At 43.5% G+C, this 14230-nt stretch overlaps 1 protein-coding gene across 2 annotated transcripts in view; it reads left to right on the top strand.

Moving 5' to 3' along the window:
- RUNX1 (RUNX family transcription factor 1) overlaps positions 1-14230 on the top strand; it is a 118324-nt gene that overhangs the window by 96905 nt on the left and 7189 nt on the right. For both annotated transcript variants that reach the window (XM_073584634.1, XM_073584633.1), the window contains one exon: positions 12469-12630. In XM_073584634.1, the coding sequence (XP_073440735.1) occupies positions 12469-12630 (162 nt within the window). The remainder of the gene's footprint in view (positions 1-12468; positions 12631-14230) is intronic.

The raw sequence follows: 14230 nt of genomic DNA, 5'->3' as shown, positions 1-14230 counted from the left end.
TTTTCTACATATTTTAAAAATATAAATCTGAAAATCGTGATGTGCATTTGTATTCAGACCCCTGTCCTGAGTGACCAATTGTCTTCAGTAGTCATATAAATAGTAAATTGAGTACACCTGAGTGTAATTTATCCTCAGTATAACTACAGATGTTCTGTGAAGGCCTCAGAGGTTTGAGAACGTTAGGGCAGCAAACAGCGTCATGAAAACCAACGAACCCACCAGACAGGTCAGGGATAAATTTGTGGAGAAGAGTAAAGCAGGGTTAGGTTATAATAAAAATCATCCCAAGTTCTGAACATCTCACAGAACACTGTTCAATCCATCATCCGAAAATGGAAGGAGTCTGGCACAACTACATACCTACTAACACATGGCCTTCCACCTAAACTGACATGAGCACTAATTAGAGAAGCAGTCAAGAGGCCAATGGTCACTGTGGAGGAGCTGCAGATGGGAGAGTCTTTCCACAGGACAACTATTATGCCAGGGTCACACTTGCGAGTGCAATGCGAGAAACTCGCACGAGTCTCTCGCCTCAATATCTGACACTGCCGCCGACACTCAGGACCGGAGTGTGCAGCTGCATTTCTTTCCATGCAGCTGAATGCTCAGGTCCGAACCACCGGCAGCAGTGTCGGGTATTGAGGCGAGAGACTCACGTGAGTTTCTCTCAATTCACTCGCAAGTGTGACCCCGGCCTTAGATGTATACTCCACAAATCTGGCCATTATGGAAGAGTGGCAAGAAAAAAGACATTTTTGAAATCAAGTCTTAAGAAGTCCTGTTTACTGTTTGCCAAAATCCATATAGAGGAAACAAGGAGAATGTGGAAGAAAGGGCCCTGGTCAGATGAGAGCAAAGTAGAACTTTTTGGGCTAAATGCAAAACGATATGTGTGGTGGAGAACTAACACTGCACATCACCGTAAAAAAAACACCATCCCCACCGTCACACATGGTGGTGGCAGCATCATGCTGTGGGGAGGCTGTTATTCAGCAGGGACAGTGTTGATTTGAAGATGGATGGAGCTAATCACAGGACAATCCTGGAGTAAAACCTATTACAGGCTGCAAAAGATTTGAGATTGGGTCGTAGGTTCACCATCCTGCCAGAGCTACATTGCATGGTTTAGATCAGAGCATAATCCTGTGTGTGAACAGCCCAGTCACAGTCCAGAACCAAATCCCAGTCAGAATCTTGAAAATTGCTGATCACAGACGTCTCCCTCCAGTCTTACTGAAAGTGTGTGCAAAGAAGAAGGGGCAAAATAGTCACCTCTAGATGTGCAAAGCTGGAGAGACAGACCCCCAAAAGACTACAGCAGTAATTGCAGCGAAAGGTGATCCTACAAAGTATGGACTTGGGGGGCTGAATACAAAAGCACCTCACAATTTTTAGATTTAGATTTATATGTTTAACCCATTCAATTTTTATAACCAGGTATGGCCCTTTTTGTTCCCAGACGCGTGCCCTTGAAATCATCCCCTGCCACACACCGCGCTGACATCATACACTTGACTGACTTGACAAATGGTGCATTTATCCTGTAGAAAAGCCCACTAGTTCCCCAGCGCTCGTCCCTGGCACCCGCCCTCAGCACAAGGTGTTAAGTGACAGGTTGGTTCCCTTTCATGTATCTACACAGCGGCGTACAACATATAGCAGCGCGGCATTCAAAGTCAGTTAAAACAATATAGCTTTTCTTTCTTCACATGAAGGAGACCTGACTTCACCTTGTTAATCAAAGCTGTGCCCTAGAGGGAGGATTCACACCGCGCCGCCGCTGCTGGTATCATTTTCCCCCAAGGTGACCTCATCCGTGCGAGTCTGAAGTTTGCATTTGATACGAGTCTTATACTTTCTCTAAGTCGGTAAAATGAACCAGCTCATCCTGAGATCATCACAGATCATCCCCAGCTTCCCAGAAATTCCTTCTCTTCCAGGCTGTGACACTAAACACGGCCCATCCTCCTGTACTGCAAAAAACACTAATAGAGCGTGTCCTCAAAAAGAAAAATCCCCATAACATATGAGCACTAAACCGACCTCTGAAATACAGATACATATGCATGTTATACCAAATTGATTGTACAAATACCGCAATACAATGCTAAATAATACCTTCATCCAATGCCCACACTTTATAGTCATTGATCACCTATATACTACCTCCATACAGTGCTCACACTATACAGTCATCGATCACCTATATACTACCTCCATACAGTGCTCACACTATACAGTCATTAATCACCTATATACTACATCCATACAATGCTCACACTATACAGTCATTGATCACCTATATACTACCTCCATACAGTGCTCACACTTTATAGTCATTGATCACCTTTATACTACCTCCATACAGTGCTCACACTTTATAGTCATTGATCACCTATATACTACCTCCATACAATGCTCACACTGAACAGTCATTAATCACCCATATACTACCTCCATACAATGCTCACACTATACAGACATTGAACACCTAGATACTACCACCATACAATGCTCACACTTTATAGTCATTGATCACCTATATACTACCTCCATACAATGCTCACACTTTATAGTCATTGATCACCTATACACTAACTCCATACAATGCTCACACTATACAGTCATTGATCACCTATATACTACCTCAATACAATGCTCACACTATACAGTCATTGATCACCTATATACTACCTCCATACAATGCTCACACTGAACAGTCATTAATCACCCATATACTACCTCCATACAATACTCACACTTTATAGTCATTGATCACCTATATACTACCTCCATACAATGCTCACACTTTATAGTCATCGATTACCTATATACTACCTCCATACAGTGCTCACACTATACAGTCATTGATCACCTATATACTACCTCCATACAATGCTCACACTATACAGTCATTGATCACCTATATACTACCTCCATACAGTGCTCACACTATACAGTCATTGATCACCTACAGTATATACTACCTCCATACAATGCTCACACTATACAGTCATTGATCACCTATATACTACCTCCATACAATGCTCACACTATACAGTCATTGATCACCTATATACTACCTCCATACAATGCTCACACTATACAGACATTGATCACCTATATACTACCTCCATACAGTGCTCACACTATACAGTCATCGATCACCTATATACTACCTCCATACAATGCTCACACTATACAGTCATTGATCACCTATATACTACCTCCATACAATGCTCACACTATACAGTCATTAATCACCTATATACTACCTCCATACAATGCTCACACTATACAGTCATTGATCACCTACATACTACCACCATACAATGCTCACACTATACAGTCATTGATTACCTACATACTACCTCCATACAATGCTCACACTATACAGTCATTGATCACCTATATACTACCTCCATACAGTGCTCACACTATACAGTCATTGATCACCTATATACTACCTCCATACAGTGCTCACACTATACAGTCATTGATCACCTATATACTACCTCCATACAATGCTCACACTATACAGTCATTGATTACCTATATACTACCTCCATATAATGCTCACACTATACAGTCATTGATCACCTATATACTACCTCCATACAGTGCTCACACTATACAGTCATTGATCACCTATATACTACCTCCATACAGTGCTCAAACTATACAGTCATTGATCACCTATATACTACTGCCATACAATGCCCACACTATACAGTCATTGATCACCTATATACTACCTTCATACAGTGCTCACACTATACAGTCATTGATCACCTATATACTACCTCCATACAATGCTCACACTATACAGTCATTAATCACCTATATACTACCTCCATACAATGCTCACACTTTATAGTCATTGATCACCTATATACTACCTCCATACAATGCTCACACTTTATAGTCATTGATCACCTATATACTACCTCCATACAGTGCTCACACTATACAGTCATTGATCACCTATATACTACCTCCATACAATGCTCACACTATACAGTCATTGATCACCTATATACTACCTCCATACAATGCTCACACTATACAGTCATTGATCACCTATATACTACCTCCATACAGTGCTCACACTATACAGTCATTGATCACCTATATACTACCTCCATACAATGCTCACACTATACAGTCATTGATCACCTATATACTACCTCCATACAATGCTCACACTATACAGTCATTGATCACCTATATACTACCTCCATACAATGCTCACACTATGCAGACATTGATCACCTATATACTACCTCCATACAGTGCTCACACTATACAGTCATCGATCACCTATATACTACCTCCATACACTGCTCACACTATACAGTCATTGATCACCTATATACTACCTCCATACAATGCTCACACTATACAGTCATTGATCACCTATATACTACCTCCATACAATGCTCACACTATACAATCATTGATCACCTACATACTACCACCATACAATGCTCACACTATACAGTCATTGATCACCTATATACTACCTCCATACAGTGCTCAAACTATACAGTCATTGATCACCTATATACTACCTTCATACAGTGCTCACATTATACAGTCATTGATCACCTATATACTACCTTCATACAGTGCTCACACTATACAGTCATTGATCACCTATATACTACCTCCATACAATGCTCACACTATACAGTCATTAATCACCTATATACTACCTCCATACAATGCTCACACTTTATAGTCATTGATCACCTATATACTACCTCCATACAATGCTCACACTTTATAGTCATTGATCACCTATATACTACCTCCATACAGTGCTCACACTATACAGTCATTGATCACCTATATACTACCTCCATACAATGCTCACACTATACAGTCATTGATCACCTATATACTACCTCCATACAATGCTCACACTATACAGTCATTGATCACCTATATACTACCTCCATACAGTGCTCACACTATACAGTCATTGATCACCTATATACTACCTCCATACAATGCTCACACTATACAGTCATTGATCACCTATATACTACCTCCATACAATGCTCACACTATACAGTCATTGATCACCTATATACTACCTCCATACAATACTCACACTATGCAGACATTGATCACCTATATACTACCTCCATACAGTGCTCACACTATACAGTCATTGATCACCTATATACTACCTCCATACACTGCTCACACTATACAGTCATTGATCACCTATATACTACCTCCATACAATGCTCACACTATACAGTCATTAATCACCTATATACTACCTCCATACAATGCTCACACTATACAATCATTGATCACCTACATACTACCACCATACAATGCTCACACTATACAGTCATTGATCACCTATATACTACCTCCATACAGTGCTCAAACTATACAGTCATTGATCACCTATATACTACCTTCATACAGTGCTCACATTATACAGTCATTGATCACCTATATACTACCTTCATACAGTGCTCACACTATACAGTCATTGATCACCTATATACTACCTCCATACAATGCTCACACTATACAGTCATTAATCACCTATATACTACCTCCATACAATGCTCACACTTTATAGTCATTGATCACCTATATACTACCTCCATACAATGCTCACACTTTATAGTCATTGATCACCTATATACTACCTCCATACAGTGCTCACACTATACAGTCATTGATCACCTATATACTACCTCCATACAATGCTCACACTATACAGTCATTGATCACCTATATACTACCTCCATACAATGCTCACACTATACAGTCATTGATCACCTATATACTACCTCCATACAGTGCTCACACTATACAGTCATTGATCACCTATATACTACCTCCATACAATGCTCACACTATACAGTCATTGATCACCTATATACTACCTCCATACAATGCTCACACTATACAGTCATTGATCACCTATATACTACCTCCATACAATACTCACACTATGCAGACATTGATCACCTATATACTACCTCCATACAGTGCTCACACTATACAGTCATCGATCACCTATATACTACCTCCATACACTGCTCACACTATACAGTCATTGATCACCTATATACTACCTCCATACAATGCTCACACTATACAGTCATTAATCACCTATATACTACCTCCATACAATGCTCACACTATACAATCATTGATCACCTACATACTACCACCATACAATGCTCACACTATACAGTCATTGATCACCTATATACTACCTCCATACAGTGCTCAAACTATACAGTCATTGATCACCTATATACTACCTTCATACAGTGCTCACATTATACAGTCATTGATCACCTATATACTACCTTCATACAGTGCTCACACTATACAGTCATTGATCACCTATATACTACCTCCATACAATGCTCACACTATACAGTCATTGATCACCTATATACTACCTCCATACAATGCCCACACTATACAGTCATTGATCACCTATATACTACCTCCATACAATGCCGACACTATACAGTCATTGATCACCTATATACTACCTCCATACAATGCCCACACTATACAGTCATTGATCACCTATATACTACCGCCATACAATGCCGACACTATAGCTTTGCCTCATACTATGTGGCTGCTTCTTTTATATGGTAAAGCCCTGTGAGCCCAGCGCTGGGCCGTACGGCTGCTCCGTCCGTCTTCTGAGGTTAGAATAGTCCTGTAATGGCCGGGGCCTGTCCAGCCAGTCTACAGAATGAATCTGCTGGAGCCTAAAGTGTGAGGGAAGGAGTAGAGGCTGGTGAGGACCAACAAGGCCGCGACTCTTCCCAAAATTCATAACAATTCCCCTTTCTCAGTCTTTACCCAGTGGCCGCGCATTGAGGTCTACATGTGAATACACTCCAGAGCTGCATTCATAATTCTGCTGGTCGTCTCTAGACGCTTTCGCCTGACGCCCCTGAGCTGAGCACCTATGATGTGGTGGAACAGTTACTATCCACTGCACTACACTTCTTACAGACCGTCTACAGCTGTCAGGGCATGCTGGGAGTTGTAGTCTCATCAAAAACACTTGTCGAATTTGAATCTTCCCCCTTCGATTCTTCCTACATTCCCAGAACATACTAAATTAGATTCCTTCAAAAATGGCCCCCAGAATGTATGTATAAGTAGAGCCCGCTTAGGGGGTGTCGGGGGTCATTTGGACTCATTTCCTAGCCGCAGTGGCCACACTTACCATTTGCTTGCCTTGTGGTGGCCTATCTGCTACATCTATCTATATCTACAGCCATAGCGATCATCATCTCATTCAAACCACACACTCCTCTCTGCTACATCTATCCATATCTACGAATATAGTGATCATCGTATTCCAATCACACACACTCGGCTCTGCTATATCAGAATTTATTCCCGGGTTTGTGCCCTGCCCTATTTGTAAAGCAGAGTGGTTTGTTCTCCCTGGCACACAGCACCTGGGCACAGGCCCCCTATCTACACCCATGCATGTACTTGGTACAGTCCGTGATTGACACAGATCAGGGTCCGGGCTGTACCATTTATTGTCCTCCCCTCTGTACTCTGGAATCCTGCAGAAAGTTCTAAATAGTTTTGTGGCAGCGCTCCTTCCCAGAATGGGCGTGACAGCGGCAGGAAATGCCATGTTGTGCCAGCTTGCCCTGACTGTCTATTTCTGTGCGCCTCTCATCTTCTTCATGACTAATGCGTGACACTCTCGCACAGAATTCTTAGTCAGTCCTCTGTCACCGCGCGGCTCTGGCGCGGATCCTCCGGCAGACAGACTGGCTCGAGTTACTTAAGTGAAGCCGCTAAAAACCATTTGATCACTTTTGTAATGAAATAACTGAGAGGAGTGAAAAAAAAATTTATTACCCACCCAGAGTATGAACCGCTGCGTGTGATCAGCCCCAGCACGGAGAGAGGTGCCAGATGCGGCTCCAGGGGGCCCCTACACCCCCTAACCCCATCTCTGTATGCCAGCCTCCAATATCAGTGCTAAAAAATATGCAGATGTTCTGGTTTTATGTTTGGCTGCAGCAAAATCAGCTTCAAAATCTGGAGGATTTTGTAATTACCTGCAGCCACCACTAGATGGAGCTCTCTCGCTCTCTGCATGCTATGTTATTGTCCAGTTCAATTATATAAACTGTATACAGGGAGCTCCCCCTAGTGGTGGCTGCAAACAGAGTTATGTATTTCTGTATATATGGAGCTCCCTCTAGTGGTGGTTGAACACTGTCTTATGTATCACTGTATACTGGTAGCTGCAGACAGATTCTAATGTATGCCTGTATACAGGGAGCTCCCCCTAGTGGTGGCTGCAGATAGAATCTCATCTTCTATTTCTGTATACAATAAGCTCTCCCTAGTGATGACTGCAGACAGAATCTTATCATGTATCTCTGTAAACAGGGAGCTCCCCCTAGTGGTAACTGCAGACAGAATCTTATCATGTATCTCAGTATACAGGAAGCTCCCCCTAGTGGTGGCTACAGACAGGATCTTATTGTTGTGAATTCTCTTCTGAGTCGGGGCTCCCTCTGGTGGTTACTGTGGGTAGTGGAGCTGGCCAGGTTGACTGAAGTTTGCCACCTGACAACGATGATTGGAAATCTGGGGTTACTGATTTGGAGTATTTAAGTGAGCAGGCTTCCCTCAGTTGCTGCTGGTGATTGTTTCTCCTGTACATTTTGAGGTCTGCTGTCTCCTGCCTGATCCTGCATTTTTCAGTTAAGTGGTTATTTTGCTAATCCTTTGCATCTGATCTGGTTTTGCCTCTTTCTGCTTTGCTGTGAGGGTTCAGCGTGCTCCCTGCTGGGGCAGTGCTGGACCCCGCTCCATATGTTACAGCTTGTGTCTGTTTGTTCAGTCCCCTGTTATATTAGTCCCTTTTTGATTTGCTGCCAGTTCACACCAGAATGCTGATCTAGTTGGGGAGAGGTCATGAGACCTCAGTGTTTTTGTACATCCGTCATGTTGGGATTTTTAGGGTTTTTGCATGTTTGCAGACAGTATCTTTTCTGTCCTGTTCTATCTAGAGAGTTTGGGCCTCATCAGTTGCTCAGTCTATTTTCTGCCTGTGTTTGTGCCTCATCTTGTCTCACCGACAATATATGTTTGGTGGGCTGTCTATTCCTTTTGGGGTCTACTCCAGGGCAGTTTAGATTTCACCTTTCTTGGTTTAGTTTTAGTTAGCTCTCCGGCTGTGCCGAGGCGTCTAGGGCATCGTAGGTACGCCCCACGGCTACCGCTAGTTGTGTTGTTAGGATTAGGGGTCTACAATCTGTTAAGTGACCAACCTTTCTGGTTTTCTGGTGGCCTAACCTATTCCTGCCATCCTCCTCAGTGACCAGTTCTTTACACTTATCATGTATCTCTGTATACAGAGAGCTCCCCCTAGTGGTGACTGCAGGCAGTATCTTATCGTGTATCTCTGTATACAGGGAGCTCCCCCTAGTGATGGCTGCAGACAGGATCTTATCATGTATCTCTGTATACAGGGAGCTCCCCCTAGTGGTGACTGCCTCTTGAAGCTCATCAAGAGAATGCCATGAGTGTGGAAAGCAGTAATCAAAGCAAAAGGTGGCTACTTTGAAGAACCTAGAATATAAGACATATTTTCAGTTGTTTCACACTTTTTTGTTAATTATATAATTCCATATGTGTTAATTCATAGTTTTGATGCCTTCAGAGTGAATCTACAATTTTCATAGTCATGAAAATAAAGAAAACTCTCTGAATGAGAAGGTGTGTCCAAACTTTTGGTCTGTACTGTATATTTTTATGATACTATTGGTTGATCCCTTGTTTGTGCATGCTCTTTTCTCTATGGTGTTTAGTTGGCTATTTAGCTTGCATTAGGTGATCCCTAACGGTGGTGCCCTCCTACATCCTTACATTTACATAATTTCTTAGTGTAAAAGAAATGTCCACTTTTTAACTTCCTGTCATTTTAGGTCCATCATTCTATGCTGATTCATTTTTTAATGAGCCCCCAAATCTCCGAAATAGAGATATTTAATTGCATCCACCACTAGAGGGAGCTCATTGCAGACAGTTTTATTATTGAGTTGAATGCATAGCCTGTATGCAGTGAGCTCCCTCTAGTGGTGTCTGCAGGAAGCAATAACTTTTATCATTTAATTATTATCTCTCTTTTTCTGGGTTTTTGGAGCTTTGTATCAGAAACATCTGAGCTCTGACTTCTTTGGAGATTGTTATTTGTGCCTCATTTATTGCTATAGTTCTATCTCACTGCTTGTAATATGGCAGCTGCGTAGGAAAGGGGGATGTCGCTTGCTCCGCGGGGGCCGTGGCGGCAGTCTGCAGGCAGTTTGGTTACTCAGTGGGAGAGATGGCTTGGGTTACATTGCAGCAGATGATGTACAAATCCTTCTGGGACGCTGAACCCTCAACCAAAAGGGACGACCGACCGGGAATGGCTGGAACAGAGGCAGTGAAACTCATCTATCATGGACTTGTCTCACCCAGCTTTCCAACAACCCTGAATGACCAATATCACTGAGTTTTGCCATTCAGAGCCCTAGGAAAGCTGGATGACAACCCCTATTGGCATTTTTAACCCTAAACCGGAAGTGTTGTCATAGTCCTGGAGAATAATCACATTATAATTAGCTAGATTCCGTGTTACGCTACAATGTTACTCTCGATTTCACATCGTCTCTTACTTCATGTTTCACATCCTCAAGTCTTAAACCCCCCCCAACTGAAGTAAATGTCCCTGACCCCACGATTTCCCGCCGTGTACCTCCTGGGCCCCCAAAAATAAAAAGGAATGAGGCCCATGAGCAAACAGATAGGACCATTGAGTAATACATGAACCAACCACCCTACAAAGAAAACCATAGTGGGAGGCGATCAGTGAGTTAGGAGTGGAAACTCTTCTGAAATTCACCTCCTGTGTCTTCCACCATGCTTTACACTGCAGCTCTGATATCTGATGAGATGATTAACCATGGTTATAAACCATCAGCAGCATCATGATAAAACTCATTATCTGGTAACTGGGGGAGTGTAATGTAGTCACCAATTCATCTCCTGTCTCAACAGTGGTTCGGACTGCTGTTTTCCTCCATGCTTTACCCTGCAGCTCTGATCTTTCATGATACGATTTAGACATGATTATGAAATACAAGAATTCTGATAACATTTATTATTTGGTAACTGACGAAGTATAACGTAGTCTGAAGTTCAGCGATTTGGGCTGCTGTTCTCTCCACCATGCTTTACACTGCAGCTGTGATCTAAATCTGTTAGGAAATAAATAATAAATCACCGATCTGCTGTGGATCGGACAGGACATGAGAGCAGCGGAGATTTTCAGCTTGTCTACAGTGATTGTGGGATTTGTTCTTCATGGTGTCCAGGGGTCAGCGCTGCTATTCATCGCCTGCTGGGAATGTCACTGCCGAGCATTGTGTGTGTGATCCTCCCCACAGCCTGGGGGGCACTGGCTGCTGTGTGTCCTCACACCTCAGGTGGCTCCTCACCACTGATCATTTACTGCCCTCTGCCACCACCTAGTGGTCAAAAAGATGTACAGCACACATTAAACTGGTGGATTAACCCTAAAGTGACATGTCGGGGTTATTATTCACAACAGATGACAAATGTGTGGATTTTGGGTCTATAGACCAATAGAAATCTATGGGGTCAGCCTCCATCATATAACCTCAGCCTCCCTCATATGACCTCAGCCTCCGTCATATAACCGCAGCCTCCGTCTTATGACCTCAGCCTCCATCATATGACCTCAGCTTCCGTCATATAACCGCAGCCTCCGTCTTATGACCTCAGCCTCCATCATATGACCTCAGCCTCAGTCATGTAACCTCAGCCTCCCTCATATGACCTCAGACTCTGTCATATAACCGCGGCCTTTGTCATATGACCTCAGCCTCCATCATATAACCTCAGCCTCCGTCATATAACCTCAGCCTCCATCATATGACCTCAGCCTCCGTCATATAACCTCAGCCTCCATCATATGACCTCAGCCTCCTTCATATAACTGTAGCCTCCGTCATATGACCTCAGCCTCCATCATATAACCTCAGCCTCCATCATATGACCTCAGCCTCCGTCATGTAACCACAGCCTCCGTCATATAACCGCAGCTTCCGTCATATGACCTCAGCCTCCTTCATATAACCGCGGCCTTCGTCATATGACCTCAGCCTCCATCATATAACCGTAGCCTCCGACTTATGACATCAGCCTCCGTCATATAACCGCGGCCTTCGTCATATGACCTCAGCCTCCATCATATAACCGCAACCTCCGTCATATGACCTCAGCCTCCATCATATAACCTCAGCCTCCGTCATATAACCTCAGCCTCCTTCATATAACCTCAGCCTCCGTCATATAACCTGAGCCTCCGTATAACCTCAGACCTGTTTGCTTTCTCGTCCTTTTCTATAGACACAAGACAAGTTCAGACATCTCCTTCTTGGTCGTATGACCAGTCTTATCAGTACCTGGGATCCATCGCCACGCCGTCTGTCCACCCGGCCACTCCCATCTCGCCCGGACGTGCCAGCGGTATGACGTCCCTCAGCGCCGAGCTCTCCAGTCGTTTATCAGGTACAAAGAAAAACTCTACAGAAAACTTCTGCAACTTTCTAATTTACTTTTAGATTTCATTTTGTTAGAATTTCCAGTATGAAAAGTGCTTTCGTTCACTGACAGCAAGCATTTAACTTACAAATTAGGAGAAATTGGAACATAAAGCATGAAAGAAAATTATAAAACTTTATCTATACATTTATCAGGAATAATTCACAGAACACAGCTAAGACCACCAACCATGGTTGTACATGCTGTGGATGCCGTCCTCATAGCTGACCCCAGAAATATAGAGGGGGTGCAGCATATTGTGACTCCCCTCACCCATATCTATTAGTATTGGGTCCCTGCTCCCTAACATTAGGAAAGGAAATAGGGGAAGAGGCCAGGACATTGCGGAGTGAACCCTATTTGTGTTTGTGGTGTAGCCCCCTGTCTCTCTATAGACCCCAACCATTTGCTGCAGTATAATGGGATGATTTGAGAGCTTAAGCTCATGCCCCTCTTATAGGACGATGGTCTTCCCCCCAGGACAGGGCGTTAGGGTAGCACTGGTGCGGCATCAGTCATGCCTCTCTTATAGGATGGTGGTCCCTCCCCCAGGGCAGTGCATTTGGGTAGCAGTGGTGCGGCATAGCTCATGCCCTTATTACAGGATGGTGGTCTTCCCCCAGGGCAGGGCGTTAGGGTAGCAGTGGTGCGGCATCAGTCATGCCAGGACAGGGCGTTAGGGTAGCAGTGGTGTGGCATCAGTCATGCCTCTCTTATAGGATGGTGGTCCCTCCCCCAGGGCAGTGCATTTGGGTAGCAGTGGTGCGGCATAGCTCATGCCCTTATTACAGGATGGTGGTCTTCCCCCAGGGCAGGGCGTTAGGGTAGCAGTGGGGTGGCATCAGTCATGCCAGGACAGGGCGTTAGGGTAGCAGTGGTGTGGCATCGGTCATGCCCCTCTTATAGGATGGTAGTCTTCCCCCCAGGGCAGTGCATTAGGGTAGCAGTGGTGTGGCATCGGTCATACCCCTCTTATAGGATGTGGTCTTCCCCCAGGACAGGGCGTTAGGGTAGCACTGGAGCGGCATCAGTCATGCTCCTCTTATAGGACGGTGGTCCCATGGTCCCACCCCCCAGGACAGGGCGTTAGGGTAGCACTGGCGCAGCATCAGTCATGCCCCTCTTATACAGTCATATGTTAAAGTTTGGGCACCCCTATTAATGTTAACCTTTTTTCTTCATAACAATTTTGGTTTTTGCAACAGCTATTTCAGTTTCATATATCTAATAACTGATGGACTCAGTTATATTTCTGGATTCAAATGAGGTTTATTGTACTAACAGAAAATGTGCAATCTGCATTTAAACAAAATTTGACCGGTGCAAAAGTATGGGCACCTCAACATAAAAGTGACATTAATATTTCGTAGATCCTCCTTTTGCAAAAATAACAGCAATTCTTTATAATTGTTATAAAGAAAAAAAGTTAACATTAATAGGGGTACCCAAACTTTAACATATGACTGTAGTACGGTGGTCTTCCCCCCAGGGCAGGGCATTAGGGTAGCACTGGGGCGACATCGGTTATGCAACCATCGGACGTTTTATATGATTCCTCCATGTAATG

The sequence above is a fragment of the Dendrobates tinctorius genome, unplaced genomic scaffold (assembly GCF_039654945.1).
Source record: "Dendrobates tinctorius isolate UK_male_01 unplaced genomic scaffold, ASM3965494v1 ptg000084l, whole genome shotgun sequence".
In the NCBI taxonomy this organism is placed as follows: Eukaryota; Metazoa; Chordata; class Amphibia; order Anura; family Dendrobatidae; genus Dendrobates; species Dendrobates tinctorius.
The sequence above is the reverse complement of the archived record's forward strand: the minus strand, read 5'-3'. Positions and strand labels throughout refer to the sequence as shown.